Genomic DNA, 18,054 nt, shown 5'->3' on the forward strand with positions numbered 1-18,054 from the left:
GTAATAACCATTAAATGTCATGACAGTATGCTGGGATAATGGTTCACAGATTGGTGGGGACTGAGGAGGAAGGGAGTGTGTGTGACCTGTGATTGGAGGGGGGCTTATTAGCAGGGTATGGATCCAATTGGCCTGACAGGAATCTGACAGAGTGGTGGTGGTCACTGGTGCCACAGGAAGTAATGGATTGTGGGCCTGCAGGGCAGAGAGAGAGACAGGTCTGTCTCCATCAATTTCCTGGTTTGTGTGGCTGATGTTTTGTTGTAATTTATCATTGAAGACATGGCCACAAATAAAGCAAGCTGGTTGCACGTGATATTTATGGTAAATCATTTGCCTATACAAGGGTTCATCAAAAAAATGTGCCTCTTCTTTTGAAATATAAACATTGATAAAAAAAATTGAAAAATAATTGTATAGGGATTTTCTACTTACTTATGCTGGCTACGTGTTTTCAATACATTTGAGCATGAGCCTTGTTTTAAAGGTACATTGAGAGGAAAGATACAGAAGACCCAACCAGCCCTGAGACAGATTGAGCATGTTGGCCTCAGCGCTCTCTCAGCGCTCTCTTAGCTCCACCCATCCCAGGGCGCTCTCTGCGGTGTGTGGTGCGTGCATGAAACCTCCATCTCTGTTTGGTTGTTTGTTTGTGTTTTCTCCCTCCCTTCCCCTCCCTTCTCCACCCCCCTGCATAGTAATATTCCACTGCCATGAGCTAAAGTGGGTGGCATGGTGTGAGAGGGTGTGATAGGGTGTGATAGGGTGCCACCAGTGTATGTTACATTTAAGAAAAACAAGACGTACTACTACCTCCATGTAAACCTCCAGGGTACCCAAAACAATCACCCTCCTATCCCACCTACACCCACCTGCCACCACCACGACACCGTCACATCCAGACGCCCTGAAGACTTAAGTCAGCACACCTACCGTGCTCTCTCCCAGGCCCACAGTAAGGTATTTCCACCCCCCATCATCCATCCTCCCCTCTCCATGGTGCTTACCTGTCTGTTGCGTTCATCCATAATCCGCGTGATCTGAATCTTTTTCCTCCCCATTGTCCCCGTCTTCTTCTTCTCTCCTCTCCCTAAAGAACTTTATGCTTTCTTCTGCCTCTCCTCAAAACGCTTTCTCTTCTCTCTCTTCTCTCTCTTCTCTTGACTTGCTCCGATCAATTCAAAGATTCCAGCATCCGTACCTGCATTAGAGAAAGAAAAAGAGCGAGAGAGACAGAAGGATAGAGGATAAGCATTTAGTGACATGAAATATGGCACAAAAAAAATGAGGGGGTGGGGGGGTATGGGTGGGAGAAAAGTCACATCATCGTTGCCACAAGGGAGGGGGAAGAAATACAACTAATCTGTCAACATGCTGTGAAAGGAGCGCTGTGTTTTTTACTGTCGATATCATGCAAATCAGGTTTGTCGCGTTACCGTGCCAACTATGAGCAGAGACAGCGCTGTCAGGATCTCGTCTCATTCACAGAGAGTTTGACAGTTTTGGAAGTGCCGCTAACTTAAATGCTCTAATCACCCACAGTGTAACGTTACCTCCACTAAGAAATACACTTTCTTTCTCCTGAAAAACAGCAGTTTGTTTACAGAACGACGGCAAGGTAAGACTGATCTAGTCTACCTCCAACACAGTTCTAAAATGGCCGACATGGAGACTGGCTTGGATGCAGATGTGAAACCTAGCCTTGCCTTGTTCAGAAACATTACAGATTTGACCTTTAAAATTAAGACAATAGAGCTGATTCCCGTCAAAATCGGTCTTGAATATTTAAACCAGGACTTAAACCAGCTGGACACAATGTGTGTGTGTGTGTGTGTGTGTGTGTGTGTGTGTGTGTGTGTGTGTGTGTGTGTGTGTGTGTGTCTGTCTGTCTGTCTGTCTGTCTGTCTGTCTGTCTGTCTGTCTGTCTGTCTGTCTGTCTGTCTGTCTGTCTGTCTGTCTGTCTGTCTGTCTGTCTGTCTGTCTGTCTGTCTGTCTGTCTGTCTGTCTGTCTGTTTGTGGTTGAGTGTGTGTGCACATGTGTGTGTGGGCTGAGCTGGACCGATAGTGTGTGTGAGTGAATTAGCTGACTTCCAAAGAGTGTGTGCATGTGTGTGTGTGAGCTTGAGTAAGCCAGATCTCTGATACTTCTCTCCAGAGTGCTAAAGTAGGCCAACCCAATCTATCTCAGGGAGGAGCAGAAGAACTGTTGTGTTTTATTCTGACAGTAGAGGTGATAACGTTCCTCGTTATGCAAATGAGCATCCCATTATTTAAGCTCAGTGCAATGCAGGGGAGCTGTCAGCGCCGTCGCATTAAAAACCATCTAGCCTGCTTTTTTCTCCCCCTTCCCACTCTCTCTTTTCTCTCCTTTCTGAACCAGATATCTGGCACCTGGCAGCGCGAGCCGCAGACATTGATGTGGAAGATGACACTGCTTCACCAAAAGACATGTCAATCTCTCTCTCACACACACACACACACACACACACGCACACGCACACGCACACGCACACGCACACGCACACGCACACGCACACGCACACACACACACACACACACACACACACACACACACACACACACACACTTTGCTCCCCCTATCTTTCCTGTCTTGTTTCATCTTCCTCTAACCTGAATCTATGTGTTTATTGAGTGACATGATGCAGGAGAAAGCACCCCAACCCCCATGGTGAACAACTACATGCTGCTGTACATTCGACCCCTACGCTTCTTGAGTGGAAGGCATTGGTAATAGATGTGCCTGGTAGACACAGGTCTTGTCAGTTATACACCCATGTGATCTTGCTTTAGGAATACAAGTGAGAATTATTCTCAGTATTGGAGAGCACAGGTTCAAAACACCTGTACTCCTGCATGCCACTAGTTGGCTCTCTTATATCTTCAGTCTCTCCTGGGAGATGGAGCCAAGTGTAATCAAGCCAATTAGGTTTAGCCTGACGTCTCCGAATTGTCTCCAGGTTGACAATAGCGCAGATTTCACATATTGAGTCCAAGAACGGCGTGGCTATTTTACACTTTGTTTATAATCAAGCTTGTTAAAGTCCAATGTGGTTACCTATCTAATTTAGGCTTTACTCACTACTGGCTACATCCTTCAGAGATGATGCCACTCAAATGTAGTTGACTATACTTGTTCATTGTGAGTCTCTCTCTCTCTCTCTCTCTCTCTCTCTCTCTCTCTCTCTCTCTCTCTCTCTCTCTCTCTCTCTCTCTCTCTCTCTCTCTCTCTCTCTCTCTCTCTATGTATATATGTAAATATACATATAAACTCAGCAAAGAAAAACAACTGAACATCACACCTGTGGGACAGGTACAGGATTGCAACAACAACTGCCCGAGTTACACCAGGAACGCACAATCCCTCCATCAGTGCTCAGACTATCCGCAATAGGCTGAGAGAGGCTGGACTGAGGGCTTGTAAGCCTGTTGTAAGGCAGGTCCTCACCAGACGTCACCAGCAACAACGTCGCTTATGGGCACAAAAAAGTCCTTGACCATTAGCATGTCAACATCTCTTCTTCACCCTTGTGACAAAACCATACTTATGTGATGATTGTTTGCACTTCCACTGACTGTATAATCAACCATGGGCAACAACAGTACTAACGAGACTAACATCTAAAATGACACATTGGTTTAGTATTTAATGATACTCTTGTTCATTTTCTATGGTTACACAGCATAAATCATTAAAAACAGTCAGAAAGATGAAAGAGTGTCTTCAGACAAACACTCAAGCCTATCAGTGATACTCAACAGTCCACAGACACAACAAGAATAACAACATATCAATCCCCCGGGCAGGCCAGCATACCTCAATCAGACCCTGACAGTCGAGGCGCACCACGCAGCTCTACTCTGTCTCCTGACCGCTAACGCAATGCCTCTCTCCATTGGTGGCTTCAACGCAGTGACTCCTGCCTCCTGACTCCTCCCCCCTGAGCCTCTCAATGTTAACACCCTCTGGAGCAACACCTCAGTCCTTATGTAACAGTAACACTAAGACTAAGCCCATGTCCTGAACATTTAATCCCAGCTTTGGCTCCGGCAACCAATGCTGCCTGAGGAGAGGTGCTGCTTAGCCCGGCGCCGGTGATCCCCCTCCCTCCCCCTTCAACACCCCTCCCTCCTTCTGTCTCCTCCCTCAAACACGAGAGCCTCCACCCAGCTCGTCAACTCTCCCTCCTCCGCCTACCCCACACACTCGCTCCCACCCCATTGCCCGCGGCATCCCTCCTGCCTTCCCCAGGTCTGGTCAGGGAGGGTTGGCTGGTGACAGTAAGCACCCCCAAAAGATTACCACAGAACAGCACAATCCAATTTACCCCTTTGACGGTGTCCCGCCAGGAGACATGCCGTGGCCCGCCTGATGGGGAGAACGAAAGAGAGAGAGAGAGGGAGAGAGGAGAGACAGGGAGCGAAAGAGAGAGAGACAGAGAGAGACAGAGACAGAGAGTGCAATCCAATATAATGAGACAGCACTATGTCTACAGTGCATTCAGAAAGTATTCAGACCCCTTCCCTTTTTCCACATTTTGTCACGTTACAGCCTTATTCTTAAATGATTAAATAAAAAAATGTTGATCGTCAATCTACACACAATACCCCATAATGTACATAATAATTCAGATTCTTTGCTATGAGACTCGAAATTGGGCTCAGGTGCATCCTGTTTCCATTGACCAACCTTGACATGTTTCTACAACTTGATTGGAGTCCACCTGTGATAAATTCAATTGATTGGACATGATTTGGAAAGGCACACACCTTTCTATATAAGGTCCCACAGTTGACAGTGCATGTCAGTCAAAAATCAGGCCATGAGGTCAAAGGAATTGTCCGTAGAGCTCCGAGACAGGATTGTGTCAAGGCACAGATCTGGGGAAGGGTAAAATAAACATGTACGCAGCATTGAAGGTCCCCAAGAACACAGTGGCTGCCATCATTCTTAAATGGAAGAAGTTTGAAACCACCAAGACTTCCTAGGGCTGGCCAAACTGAGTAATCGGCGGTGAAGGGCCTTGGTCAGGGAGGTGACCAAGAACTCAATGGTTCTCAAGGAGCTCCAGAGTTCCTCTGTGGAGATGGAAGAACCTTCCAGAAGGACAACCATCTCTGCAGCACTCCAACGATCAGGCCTTTATGGTGGAGTGGCCAGACGGAAGCTACTCCTCAGTAAAAGGCACATGACAGCCTGCTTGGAGTTTGCCAAAAGGCACCTTAAGGACTCTCAGACCATGAGAAACAAGATTCTCTGGTCTGTTGAAACCAAGATTGAACTCTTTGGCCTGAATGCCAAGCTTCACGTCTGGAGGAAACCTGTCACCATCCCTACGGTGAAGCATGGTTATGGCAGCATCATGCTGTGGGGATGGTTTTCAGCGTCAGGGACTGGGAGACTAGTCAGGATTGGGGGAAAGATGAACGGAGTAAAGTACAGAGAGATCCTTGATGAAAACCTGCTCCAAAGCACTCAGGACCTCAGACTGGTGCAAAGGTTCACCTTCTAACAGGACAACGACCCTAAGCACATAGCCAAGACAACGCAGGAGTGGCTTCGGGACAAGTCTCTGAATGTCCTTGAGTGGCCCAGCCAGAGCCCAGACTTGAACCCAATCGAACATCTCTGGAGAGACCTGAAAATATCTGCGCAGTGATGCTCCCCATCCATCCTGACAGAGCTTAAGAGGATCTGCAGAGAAGAATGGGAGAAACTCCACAAATACAGGTTTGCCAAGTTTGTAGCATCATACCCAAGAAGACAAGTCTGTAATGGCTGCCAAAGGTGCTTCAACAAAGTACTGAGCACAGTATCTGAATCCTTACTGTATGTAAATGTAATATTTCCGTTTTTTATATTTCTTTATTGAAAAATTTCTAAAAACCTGTTTTTGCTTTGTCATTATGGGGTATTGTGTGTAGATTGAGGAGGGGGGGAATGATGTAATCCATCTGTATGTTGACCACTTATGCACTCAGGAAGGACTCCACAGAAGAATGAGACTGACACTTCACCTTTTAGGTGCAGCGAAGGTGAAAGTGTAGGTTTAGTTTTAGGTGAATGTTGCGATTTTTCAGCCACTCCTGAACCTGTGGGAGAGAGAAGACTAACAATATTTCTATGCCACATTAAGCCAATTCACTAATCCATAACCAAAGAGTATGGGGAGAGGGCAGAGCAGAGGAAATGTATGGATTGGGAAGGAGAGAGAAGGATTTTGTTTCTCTCTCTCTCTCCATTACAAAGTGAAATGGCTGGGGGAAGGCCACTGGGGGTCACTGCTAAGGTCGTAGTGCACGTTAGGAAAGACATGATGGGCTGAGGGAGCGAGAGATAAGGATTGAGAATGGTGGCCATACCTATAGAGAATAGTCTGCCTCAGAGTAGCTGAACCTAGAGAGAGCTGACAGAAGGAGAAAGAGAGGGTAGAGAGAGAACAAGAGGTGGAAAGAGAGGGGAGAAAGAGAACAAGAGGTGGAAAGAGAGGGGAGAGAGAGGACAAGAGGTGGAAAGAGAGGGGAGAAAGAGAACGAGAGGTGGAAAGAGAGGGGAGAAAGAGAACAAGAGGTGGAAAGAGAGGGGAGAAAGAGAACAAGAGGTGGAAAGAGAGGGGAGAGAGAGAACAAGAGGTGGAAAGAGAGGGGAGAGAGAGAACAAGAGGTGGAAAGATAGGGGAGAAAGAGAACAAGAGGTGGAAAGAGAGGGGAGAGAGAGAACAAGAGGTGGAAAGAGAGGGGAGAGAGAGAACAAGAGGTGGAAAGAGAGGGGAGAAAGAGAACAAGAGGTGGAAAGAGAGGGTAGAGAGAGAACAAGAGGTGGAAAGAGAGGGGAGAGAGAGAACAAGAGGTGGAAAGAGGGGAGAAAGAGAACAAGAGGTGGAAAGAGAGGGGAGAGAGAGAACAAGAGGTGGAAAGAGAGGGGAGAAAGAGAACAAGAGGTGGAAAGAGAGGGGAGAAAGAGAACAAGAGGTGGAAAGAGAGGGGAGAGAGAGAACAAGAGGTGGAAAGAGAGGGGAGAGAGAGAACAAGAGGTGGAAAGAGAGGGGAGAGAGAGAACAAGAGGTGGAAAGAGAGGGGAGAAAGAGAACAAGAGGTGGAAAGAGAGGGGAGAGAGAGAACAAGAGGTGGAAAGAGAGGGGAGAAAGAGAACAAGAGGTGGAAAGAGAGGGGAGAGAGAGCACAAGAGGTGGATAGAGAGGGGAGAGAGAGAACAAGAGGTGGAAAGAGAGGGGAGAGAGAGAACAAGAGGTGGAAAGAGAGGGGAGAGAGAGAACAAGAGGTGGAAAGAGAGGGGAGAGAGAGAACAAGAGGTGGAAAGAGAGGGGAGAGAGAGAACAAGAGGTGGAAAGAGGGACCATGAACAGGTACCAGGCCTCTCAGGGGGGAGGGGAAGAGCTCTACCAACCGCCCTCCCATCTGTTGGGCAGACAGAGGGAGAGAGGGAGGGAGAGGGCGAGAGGGAGGGAGATTCAGTACACTCTCTCTCTCTTTCCGAAGTGGAGCTGGAAGGGTGATGGGAACTTGTACAGAGTTATCCCATCTCCTCACTTCCAAGTCACCAAAAACGAATAGACAGCACATGGGCAGCGTTTCTTCCCATCCCAATAGACATATACGTATATATATATATATATATATATATATATATATATATATATATATATATATATCCTATAGGGTGTTGCTTGTTAATATGGCTTTGTCATTGAAAACACAGAGGACTGCACCCGAGAGAATCAAAGAGAGGAGAGAGAAAAGAGGAACATTATCTAGTCCTTAGTTCTAATTCCTCTCTTTGAAAGACAGCTGCATGGTGCAAATCAAAGCTTTTGAGAGACAGAGAGAGAGAGAGAGAGAGAAAGAGAGGGAACAAAGATAGAGACAGAGAGAGGGAAGAAAGATAGAGACAGAGAGAGACAGAGAGAGAGAGAGAGAGAGAAAGAGAGGGAACAAAGATAGAGACAGAGAGAGAGAGGGAAGAAAGATAGAGACAGAGAGAGAGAGAGAGAAAGAGAGGGAACAAAGATAGAGACAGAGAGAGAGAGGGAAGAAAGATAGAGACAGAGAGAGAGAGAGAGAGAGAGAGAGAGAGAGAGAGAGAGAGAGAGAGAGAGAGAGAGAGAGAGAGAGAGAGAGAGAGAGAGAGAGAGAGAGAGAGAGAGAGAGAGAGAGAGAGAAGAAAGATAGAGACAGAGAGAGAGAGAGAGATGAAGAGAAAGTGTACTGAATGATGAGGGGCAGCACAGCTCTGAAAACCAGTTCCTCATATGACGACACATACACCAACATCTGCTGACATGTTATGTTTTCAACTAAATTCTAAGTAGGCCTACGTTGTTGAGAATTGGAGAAAACCATTTATAATGACAGGATTGATGGTGTTTTTCCTAGAACCCCACCTCCCCATAGCACATCTGCAACACATTTAGTAATAGCATGTCTTGAAAAAACGGCAGTATCCTCTATCCTCATAGGAAATGCGGTTGCGAGGATTTGAAATAACATATTACACTGCAGTAAGTAAACCTTTTAGGAGGTGTATGCTACATTAAATAAACCCTCTCTCTTTTAAAATAAGCTACCATTTCCTTGAAGAGGAGGCAGTAACGCATTTAATACAGTTTCCGAACAATCTGAGTATGAACACACGGACGCATACACACACACATGTACAAACACACACACACACGCACACACACGCACAAACACACACACGCACACACTTTCTAGGTTCAGTTTCGCTTGAGCATCCCTATAGCTCCCCCCCATATCAACTCCTAATCCTAAAAAAACATTATATATTTTATATGGAGAGCTGGTGTTTAGAGATGTGTGTTGTTTGTGGAGGTGAAGCTGTTTATCTGTGTCTTGCCTGGGTGTGATTGTGGGAGGGTGAGGGAGAGGGGAGCCAGTGGCCAGGAGACTGTATGCCTCCATTTCATTGTGTCTCTAATGTCATTACAGGCAATGACTACTCTGTGTGGCACGTCAGGCTCTCCGTCTGTCAGGCACAGATAGACACGGTGACAAATCTCTATCACTCCCTCCCCTCTTCCTCCCTCCCTCCCCTCCCCACGTCTTCGAGTAACACACAGAAGAGAATGACCTAAACCTGGGCCATCGCCTACATGTAGGTGGGCCTCTGTGCTGGTGGTGAATCATGCCAAATATTAGGGCTAATTTAAAGCTTTAGCAGCTAAAGAGATTAGCAGAATGTACATCTGGGATTAGCTTGATAGCAGTGTATCATGGTGTAATGTGTTCAAGCGTTCAAGGCTGTGGCAAGTGTCTGTGTCTGTGTGTGTGTGTGTGTGTGTGTGTGTGTGTGTGTGTGTGTGTGTGTGTGTGTGTGTGTGTGTGTGTGTGTGTGTGTGTGTGTGTGTGTGTGTGTGTGTGTGTGTGTGTGTGTGTGTGTGTGCCTCTTTCTATTAACTCACGTTACAGTGTAGTCATTAGCAGACAGAGATATTTTTTAAGCTCTGCCGTCATGAGAAGAGAGAACTGTCTGTTGTTGAAGAGAGAAGGGAGCTAGTTGCCTCTTCATTTTTACACTGTCTGTTGTTGAAGAGAGAAGGGAGCTAGTTGCCTCTTCAGTTTTACACTGTCTACTGTTGAAAAGAGAAGGGAGCTAGTTGCCTCTTCAGTTTTACACTGTCTACTGTTGAAAAGAGAAGGGAGCTAGTTGCCTCTTCATTTTTACACTGTCTACTGTTGAAAAGAGAAGGGAGCTAGTTGCCTCTTCAGTTTTACACTGTCTGTTGTTGAAGAGAGAAGGGAGCTAGTTGCCTCTTCATTTATACACTGTCTGTTGTTGAAGAGAGAAGGGAACTAGTTGCCTCTTCATTTTTACACTGTCTACTGTTGAAGAGAGAAGGGAGCTAGTTGCCTCTTCATTTATACACTGTCTGTTGTTGAAGAGAGAAGGGAGCTAGTTGCCTCTTCAGTTTTACACTGTCTACTGTTGAAGAGAGAAGGGAGCTAGTTGCCTCTTCAGTTTTACACTGTCTACTGTTGAAGAGAGAAGGGAGCTAGTTGCCTCTTCATTTATACACTGTCTGTTGTTGAAGAGAGAAGGGAACTAGTTGCCTCTTCATTTTTACACTGTCTGTTGTTGAAGAGAGAAGGGAACTAGTTGCCTCTTCATTTTTACACTGTCTGTTGTTGAAGAGAGAAGGGAACTAGTTGCCTCTTCATTTTTACACTGTCTGTTGTTGAAGAGAGAAGGGAGCTAGTTGCCTCTTCAGTTTTACACTGTCTACTGTTGAAGAGAGAAGGGAGCTAGTTGCCTCTTCATTTATACACTGTCTGTTGTTGAAGAGAGAAGGGAACTAGTTGCCTCTTCATTTTTACACTGTCTGTTGTTGAAGAGAGAAGGGAACTAGTTGCCTCTTCATTTTTACACTGTCTGTTGTTGAAGAGAGAAGGGAACTAGTTGCCTCTTCATTTTTACACTGTCTGTTGTTGAAGAGAGAAGGGAGCTAGTTGCCTCTTCAGTTTTACACTGTCTGTTGTTGAAGAGAGAAGGGAACTAGTTGCCTCTTCATTTTTACACTGTCTGTTGTTGAAGAGAGAAGGGAGCTAGTTGCCTCTTCAGTTTTACACTGTCTACTGTTGAAGAGAGAAGGGAGCTAGTTGCCTCTTCATTTATACACTGTCTGTTGTTGACCTCCCGGGTGGCGCAGTGGTCTAGGGCAGTGCATTGCAGTGCTAGCTGCGCCACCAGAGTCTCTGGGTTCGCGCCCAGGCTGGGCTGGGATCGCGCCCAGGCTCTGTCGCAACCGGGAGGTCCGTGGGGCGACGCACAATTGGCATAGCGTCGTCCGGGTTAGGGAGGGTTTGGCTGGTAGGGATATCCTTGTCTCAGTATGTAAAATGTAATAAAAATGTATGCACTCTACTGTAAGTTGCTCTGAATAAGAGCGCCTGCTAAAATGTAAATGTAAGAGAGAAGGGAGCTAGTTGCCTCTTCATTTATACACTGTCTACTGTTGAAGAGAGAAGGGAGCTAGTTGCCTCTTCAGTTTTACACTGTCTGTTGTTGAAGAGAGAAGGGAGCTAGTTGCCTCTTCATTTATACACTGTCTGTTGTTGACCTCCCGGGTGGCGCAGTGGTCTAGGGCAGTGCATTGCAGTGCTAGCTGCGCCACCAGAGTCTCTGGGTTCACGCCCAGGCTGGGCTGGGTTCGCGCCCAGGCTCTGTCGCAGCCGGCCGCAACCGGGAGGTCCGTGGGGCGACGCACAATTGGCATAGCGTCGTCCTGGTTAGGGAGGGTTTGGCCGGTAGGGATATCCTTGTCTCAGTATGTAAAATGCAATAAAAATGTATGCACTCTACTGTAAGTCGCTCTGAATAAGAGCGCCTGCTAAAATGTAAATGTAAGAGAGAAGGGAGCTAGTTGCCTCTTCATTTATACACTGTCTACTGTTGAAGAGAGAAGGGAGCTAGTTGCCTCTTCAGTTTTACACTGTCTACTGTTGAAGAGAGAAGGGAACTAGTTGCCTCTTCATTTTTACACTGTCTGTTGTTGAAGAGAGAAGGGAGCTAGTTGCCTCTTCATTTTTACACTGTCTGTTGTTGAAGAGAGAAGGGAGCTAGTTGCCTCTTCATTTATACACTGTCTGTTGTTGGAGAAGGGAGCTAGTTGCCTCTTCATTTTTACACTGTTTATTCTATCTGACTTTGATTGGCTTGACTGGAACAAGAGACCTAGGCGTTTTGTTATAGACTAACGTCATATTATACCTCAATTCCACAGCCCTGTATCCACTCCAAACCCACCCCTGATCCCAAACCCTCTACTCCACCCCCCACCCACTGTTAGACCCTCTATCCCCTATTCACCCCCACCGCACCCCAGTCGCCCCCAGGACCTCGTGGACAGAAAGGCAGGAAACACACACGTGGCAAACTCAACGGAAGGATGTGACATCAGCAACCACAGACAATTAAAGGTGTAAAGGTGCTTCCTTCCCTAAACTGTTCCAGAGAGCCCAAAATGGGAACCAAAACTCACTGGGCTTCCCTCTCCCTCTGCCGAGAAACAAGACAAGAGGAGAGAGAGATGTCCAATTCTTCTGCCCACCTCAACCAGTCGGCTTCTTACCCTTGAGATTACCATTGAGAAGACCAATAGAGGTTCCCTCCATGTCTCGTGTCATGAAACAAGGCCCTTCTAGGCGGCACAAAGCCTTCTGAGAGAAATCACACCAGCTTTTGTCTATCAAAAGGAAAAAAATCACCACAACCGCACTGCCCGCCATCAGATCTGGATTCCGTCATGATGCAACAGGACGCATCGTTGTGATTGTGAAACCTTAACCGAGAGGACAAACCCCTTCTTCTCTACTGTTTCTCAAAACATGTGTAAAGCCTTTCCTAAATGTTTTTTAGCAAAAAAACGGGAGGGGGAAAAATAGCTAACTAATGGCTTTCTAAGCAATCATGTGAAATGATGGACGAAGTGCATTTCTGTGTGGCAGTGTAGGGTGACTAGAGCCCTTTTGAGGTCCAACGCTAGATGAAAGCATTGGAAGAGAGAGGAGTGTTCTTATTCACGCATTACAGGGCATCCTGTCAGCACCTTAACTGCAATGGCTTTCCTCCACACACACTGCAATCAGGTGGAAACTGGTCTAACAGCTCTAAACAGCATCCCTGCCCAGCCCCATGAGTGTAGAATAGAGATAATAGCAGAAGCCTTCAAAGTGCTTTAAGTGAAAGAAAAAACTGATACGAGGAAGTTGGTATCTGATGTGTCAGCTGTGGGGGACAATAATTGATATTTTTCAGTCAGAGATTATTGCAATTTGTATTATTTGATTAATTAACATGCGAGAAGACAACGTCATATTCAAGTAATTTTATTTAAAAAAAACAAAGGCCTGGTTATTGACTTAAAATCTACATGATGTACAGTATATGGCGAAACCTCACCCAATCAACAAACCTCTGCTACACATTTTCAACAAGCATGTTGTTGCCATGGCTTTCTATTCTTGGACCAATGGAAATCCATTCAGCACACAGTGGTCTCCTTTTTCATCTCTGTGTGCTTTGAGAGAAAAGTAAAAACCCTGTAACTCCTCTCTCAGTGGAGAGGCTGTGAGATAACAGGTAACAGGGCCTTTTAAGTCCAGTGCTGCCTACTACTGTATTCTGTTTTGAGAGGGGAGAGGGGGAGCAGGGAGAGTGGAGGAGCAGGAGGAGAGGAGCAGGGGGAGAGGAGGAGGAGAGGAGAGGAGGAGCAGTAGGGGGAGAGGAGGAGCAGGGGGAGAAGAGGAGCAGGGGGAGAGGAGGAGGAGCAGGTAGAGAGGAGGAGGAGAGGAGAGGAGGAGCAGGGGGAGAGGAGGAGCAGGTAGAGAGGAGGAGGAGAGGAGAGGAGGAGCAGGGGGAGAGGAGGACCAGGGGGAGAGACGAGATGAGGAGCAGGGGAGAGGAGGAGGAGAGGAGGAGCAGGGGGAGAGGGGAGGAGGAGCAGGGGGAGAGGAGGAGAAGCAGGTAGAGAGGAGGAGGAGAGGAGAGGAGAGGAGGAACAGGGGGAGAGACGAGATGAGGAGCAGGGGAGAGGAGGAGGAGAAGAGGAGCAGGGGGAGAGGGGAGGAGGAGTAGGGTGAGAGGAGGAGGAGCAAAGTAGAGAGGTGGAGGAGAGGAGAGAAGGAACAGGGGGAAAGTAGGAGGAGCAGGTAGAGAGGAGGAGGAGAGGAGAGGAGGAGCAGGGGGAGAGACGAGATGAGGAGCAGGTAGAGTGGAGGAGGAGAGGAGAGGAGGAGCAGGGGGAGAGGAGGAGCTGGGGGAAAGGAGGAGCATGGGAGATGAAGAGGAGAGGAGAGGAGAGGAGGAGGAGGGGGAGAGAAGGAGCATGGGAGAGGAGGAGCAGGAGGAGAGGAGGAGCAGGGGAGAGAGAGAGGGAATAGTCAGGCAGCTGCTGCAACTGAACGTCTCACTCAGCACCCGCAAACAGGGCCTATAGTGTCATACAGAGCAGGAATGGTGGACAGATAGCCACCCGTCAGAGACAAAATGGAGACAGGTGAGAACCATCTTTCCACAGTCCATTGCTGACTCCCCCAGGATAAGGTGACTTGACACAATGTGTCAACTGCTCTTTGAAAGCAGGCCAAGGGCTGTAAAACTGCAGCTGCTGCATGGGTCCAATGGAAGCAGCAAGCGAGAGAGAGCTGCCGGACAGCTGGATCCTGCTCCCTGTCGCCTGCTACCTGCACACCTGCTCCCTGTCGCCTGCTCCCTGTCGCCTGCTACCTGTCGCCTGCTACCTGCACGCCTGCTACCTGTCGTCTGCTACCTGCTCGCCTGCTCCCTGTCGCCTGCTACCTGCTCGCCTGCTCCCTGTCACCTGCTACCTGCACGCCTGCTACCTGTCGCCTGCTACCTGCTCGCCTGCTCCCTGTCGCCTGCTACCTGCACGCCTGCTCCCTGTCGCCTGCTCCCTGTCGCCTGCTACCTGTCGCCTGCTACCTGCACGCCTGCTACCTGTCGCCTGCTACCTGCTCGCCTGCTCCCTGTCGCCTGCTACCTGCTCGCCTGCTCCCTGTCACCTGCTACCTGCACACCTGTTGCCTGCTACCTGCTACCTGCTCGCCTGCTCCCTGTCGCCTGCTACCTGCTCGCCTGCTCCCTGTCGCCTGCTACCTGCACACCTGCTCCCTGTCGCCTGCTACCTGCTCGCCTGCTCCCTGCTCGCCTGCTCCCTGTCGCCTGCTACCTGCTCGCCTGCTCCCTGTCGCCTGCTACCTGCTCGCCTGCTCCCTGTCGCCTGCTACCTGCTCGCCTGCTCCCTGTCGCCTGCTACCTGCTCGCCTGCTACCTGCTCGCCTGCTCCCTGTCGCCTGCTACCTGCTCGCCTGCTCCCTGTCGCCTGCTACCTGCACACCTGCTCCCTGTCGCCTGCTACCTGCACGCCTGCTCCCTGTCGCCTGCTACCTGCTCGCCTGCTCCCTGTCGCCTGCTACCTGCACACCTGTTGCCTGCTACCTGCTCACCTGCTCCCTGTCGCCTGCTACCTGCACGCCTGCTCCCTGTCGCCTGCTACCTGCTCGCCTGCTCCCTGTCGCCTGCTCCCTGTCGCCTGCTACCTGCTCGCCTGCTACCTGCTCGCCTGCTACCTGCTCGCCTGCTCCCTGTCGCCTGCTACCTGCTCACCTGCTCCCTGTCGCCTGCTACCTGCACACCTGCTCCCTGTCGCCTGCTACCTGCACGCCTAATCCCTGTCGCCTGCTACCTGCTCGCCTGCTCCCTGTCGCCTGCTACCTGCTCGCCTGCTACCTGCTCGCCTGCTCCCTGTCGCCTGCTACCTGCTCGCCTGCTCCCTGTCGCCTGCTCCCTGTCGCCTGCTCCCTGTCGCCTGCTACCTGCTCGCCTGCTCCCTGTCGCCTGCTACCTGCTCGCCTGCTCCCTGTCGCCTGCTCCCTGTCGCCTGCTACCTGCTCGCCTGCTCCCTGTCGCCTACTACCTGCTCGCCTGCTCCCTGTCGCCTGCTACCTGCATGCCTGCTCCCTGTCGCCTGCTCCCTGTCGCCTGCTACCTGCTCGCCTGCTCCCTGTCACCTGCTACCTGCTCGCCTGCTCCCTGTCGCCTGCTCCCTGTCGCCTGCTCCCTGTCGCCTGCTCCCTGTCGCCTGCTACCTGCTCGCCTGCTCCCTGTCGCCTGCTATCTGCTCGCCTGCTCCCTGTCGCCTGCTACCTGCACGCCTGCTCCCTGTCGCCTGCTACCTGCTCGCCTGCTCCCTGTCGCCTGCTACCTGCACGCCTGCTCCCTGTCACCTGCTACCTGCTCGCCTGCTCCCTGTCGCCTGCTACCTGCTCGCCTGCTCCCTGTCGCCTGCTACCTGCTCGCCCGCCTGCTTCCTTTTGCTGCATCAGCGGCGTGACTTGGGGACTGTAACTACATTTCATGGATGCAATAGCTGATATGATTTTCATGGATTGAGTGGCTGATGATAATCCACAATCAAAGTCGTCACTAATTGATTATGTTGGGTTGACAGGCCAGTGATATGATTTGGAAGAGAGATCATATGATATCACAGAACATTGTGAATCACAGAGTGTTAACGTAGATACAGGTTCTCCAGGTTCTGTGCCAGACTACCCGGTGAGCAGTAGGTACTCAGAGTGTTAACGTAGAAAAAGGTTCTCCGGGTTCTGTGCCAGACTACCCGGTGAGCAGTATGTACTCAGAGTGTTAACGTAGAAAAAGGTTCTCCGGGTTCTGTGCCAGACTACTCGGTGAGCAGTAGGTACTCAGAGTATTAACGTAGATACAGGTTCTCCGGGTTCTGTGCCAGACTACTTGGTGAGCAGTAGGTACTCAGAGTGTTAACGTAGATACAGGTTCTCCAGGTTCTGTGCCAGACTACTTGGTGAGCAGTAGGTACTCAGAGTGTTAATGTAGATACAGGTTCTCCGGGTTCTGTGCCAGACTACTTGGTGAGCAGTAGGTACTCAGAGTGTTAACGTAGATACAGGTTCTCCAGGTTCTGTGCAGACTACTTGGTGAGCAGTAGGTACTCAGAGTGTTAACGTAGATACAGGTTCTCCAGGTTCTGTGCCAGACTACTCGGTGAGCAGTAGGTACTCAGAGTGTTATTGTAGATACAGGTTCTCCAGGTTCTGTGCCAGACTACTTGGTGAGCAGTAGGTACTCAGAGTTTTAATGTAGATACAGGTTCTCCGGGTTCTGTGCCAGACTACTTGGTGGGCAGTAGGTACTCAGAGTGTTAACGTAGATACAGGTTCTCCAGGTTCTGTGCCAGACTACTTGGTGAGCAGTAGGTACTCAGAGTGTTAACGTAGATACAGGTTCTCCAGGTTCTGTGCCAGACTACTTGGTGAGCAGTAGGTACTCAGAGTGTTAACGTAGATACAGGTTCTCCAGGTTCTGTGCCAGACTACTTGGTGAGCAGTAGGTACTCAGAGTGTTAACGTAGATACAGGTTCTCCGGGTTCTGTGCCAGACTACTTGGTGAGCAGTAGGTACTCAGAGTGTTAACGTAGATACAGGTTCTCCGGGTTCTGTGCCAGACTACTTGGTGAGCAGTAGGTACTCAGAGTGGTAACGTAGATACAGGTTCTCCGGGTTCTGTGCCAGACTACTTGGTGAGCAGTAGGTACTCAGAGTGTTAACGTAGATACAGGTTCTCCAGGTTCTGTGCCAGACTACTTGGTGAGCAGTAGGTACTCAGAGTGTTAACGTAGATACAGGTTTTCCGGGTTCTGTGCCAGGCTACTTGGTGAGCAGTAGGTACTCAGAGGGAAGTAAAGAGCAGAACAGTTACTCTGACACACCAATGTCCTTGTGCCCCGGTGGAGAAAACCAGCAGTAGAGGGAACCATCATTTGGAAAGGCTCAAATTAATCCATGGCACGAGTAAAGAGGGCTATAGACAGAGTAAAATAATCCTCGCCAGATTGTGAACATGAAACAGGATGGAATAGCTCCAGGTGGGGGAAGACGTCAGGAGGATGGTGGTAGTGCCATGGTTAGGTAAATGGAGGAAGATGGACGTCAGGAGGATGGTGGTAGTGCCATGGTTAGGTAAATGGAGGAAGATGAACGTCAGGAGGATGGTGGTAGTGCCATGGTTAGGTAAATGGAAGCGGTTTACGATGTGGTGGAGAAAGCTGTTCAGTGCTGAATCTGATTATTTGAGTTTCAACTGATCACCTCAGCTTGTCTCTCTTCCTCTCTTGCTCTCCACCTGTCTCTCTCTAACGTTGTTTTCTCCACCCCCTATGTTAGCGTGTGCAGTACATTATCGTGGATTCCCTCCCTCAACTCACGCACACACATCTGTGAAGGGTAATGTTTTTCAGCGAAGGTCCAACCGCTGCCTCGCATCACATGGTGTCATGTAGGCCTACAGAGTCCAGGTGTAACCACCATTTAGACACAGACTGCTGGACTGGAACAGAAAACACCCCCTCAGACTTTAGTTTTACACGTATGCACACACACTCACACACACTCACACACACTCACACACACACGCAAGCGCACTGACACACGCACACACA

At 49.2% G+C, this 18,054-nt stretch overlaps 1 protein-coding gene across 1 annotated transcript in view; it reads right to left on the reverse strand.

Moving 5' to 3' along the window:
* The window catches only part of LOC129853138 (myocyte-specific enhancer factor 2C-like), a gene marked incomplete in the record, with an annotated part of 96,160 nt that overhangs the window by 57,443 nt on the left and 20,663 nt on the right, over nt 1-18,054 (reverse strand). Inside the window, 1 exon segment of the mRNA XM_055918865.1 lies at nt 1,008-1,201. Within this exon segment, the coding sequence (XP_055774840.1) occupies nt 1,008-1,061 (54 nt within the window).

Source organism: Salvelinus fontinalis, chromosome 4 (genome assembly GCF_029448725.1).
Source record: "Salvelinus fontinalis isolate EN_2023a chromosome 4, ASM2944872v1, whole genome shotgun sequence".
In the NCBI taxonomy this organism is placed as follows: domain Eukaryota; kingdom Metazoa; phylum Chordata; class Actinopteri; order Salmoniformes; family Salmonidae; genus Salvelinus; species Salvelinus fontinalis.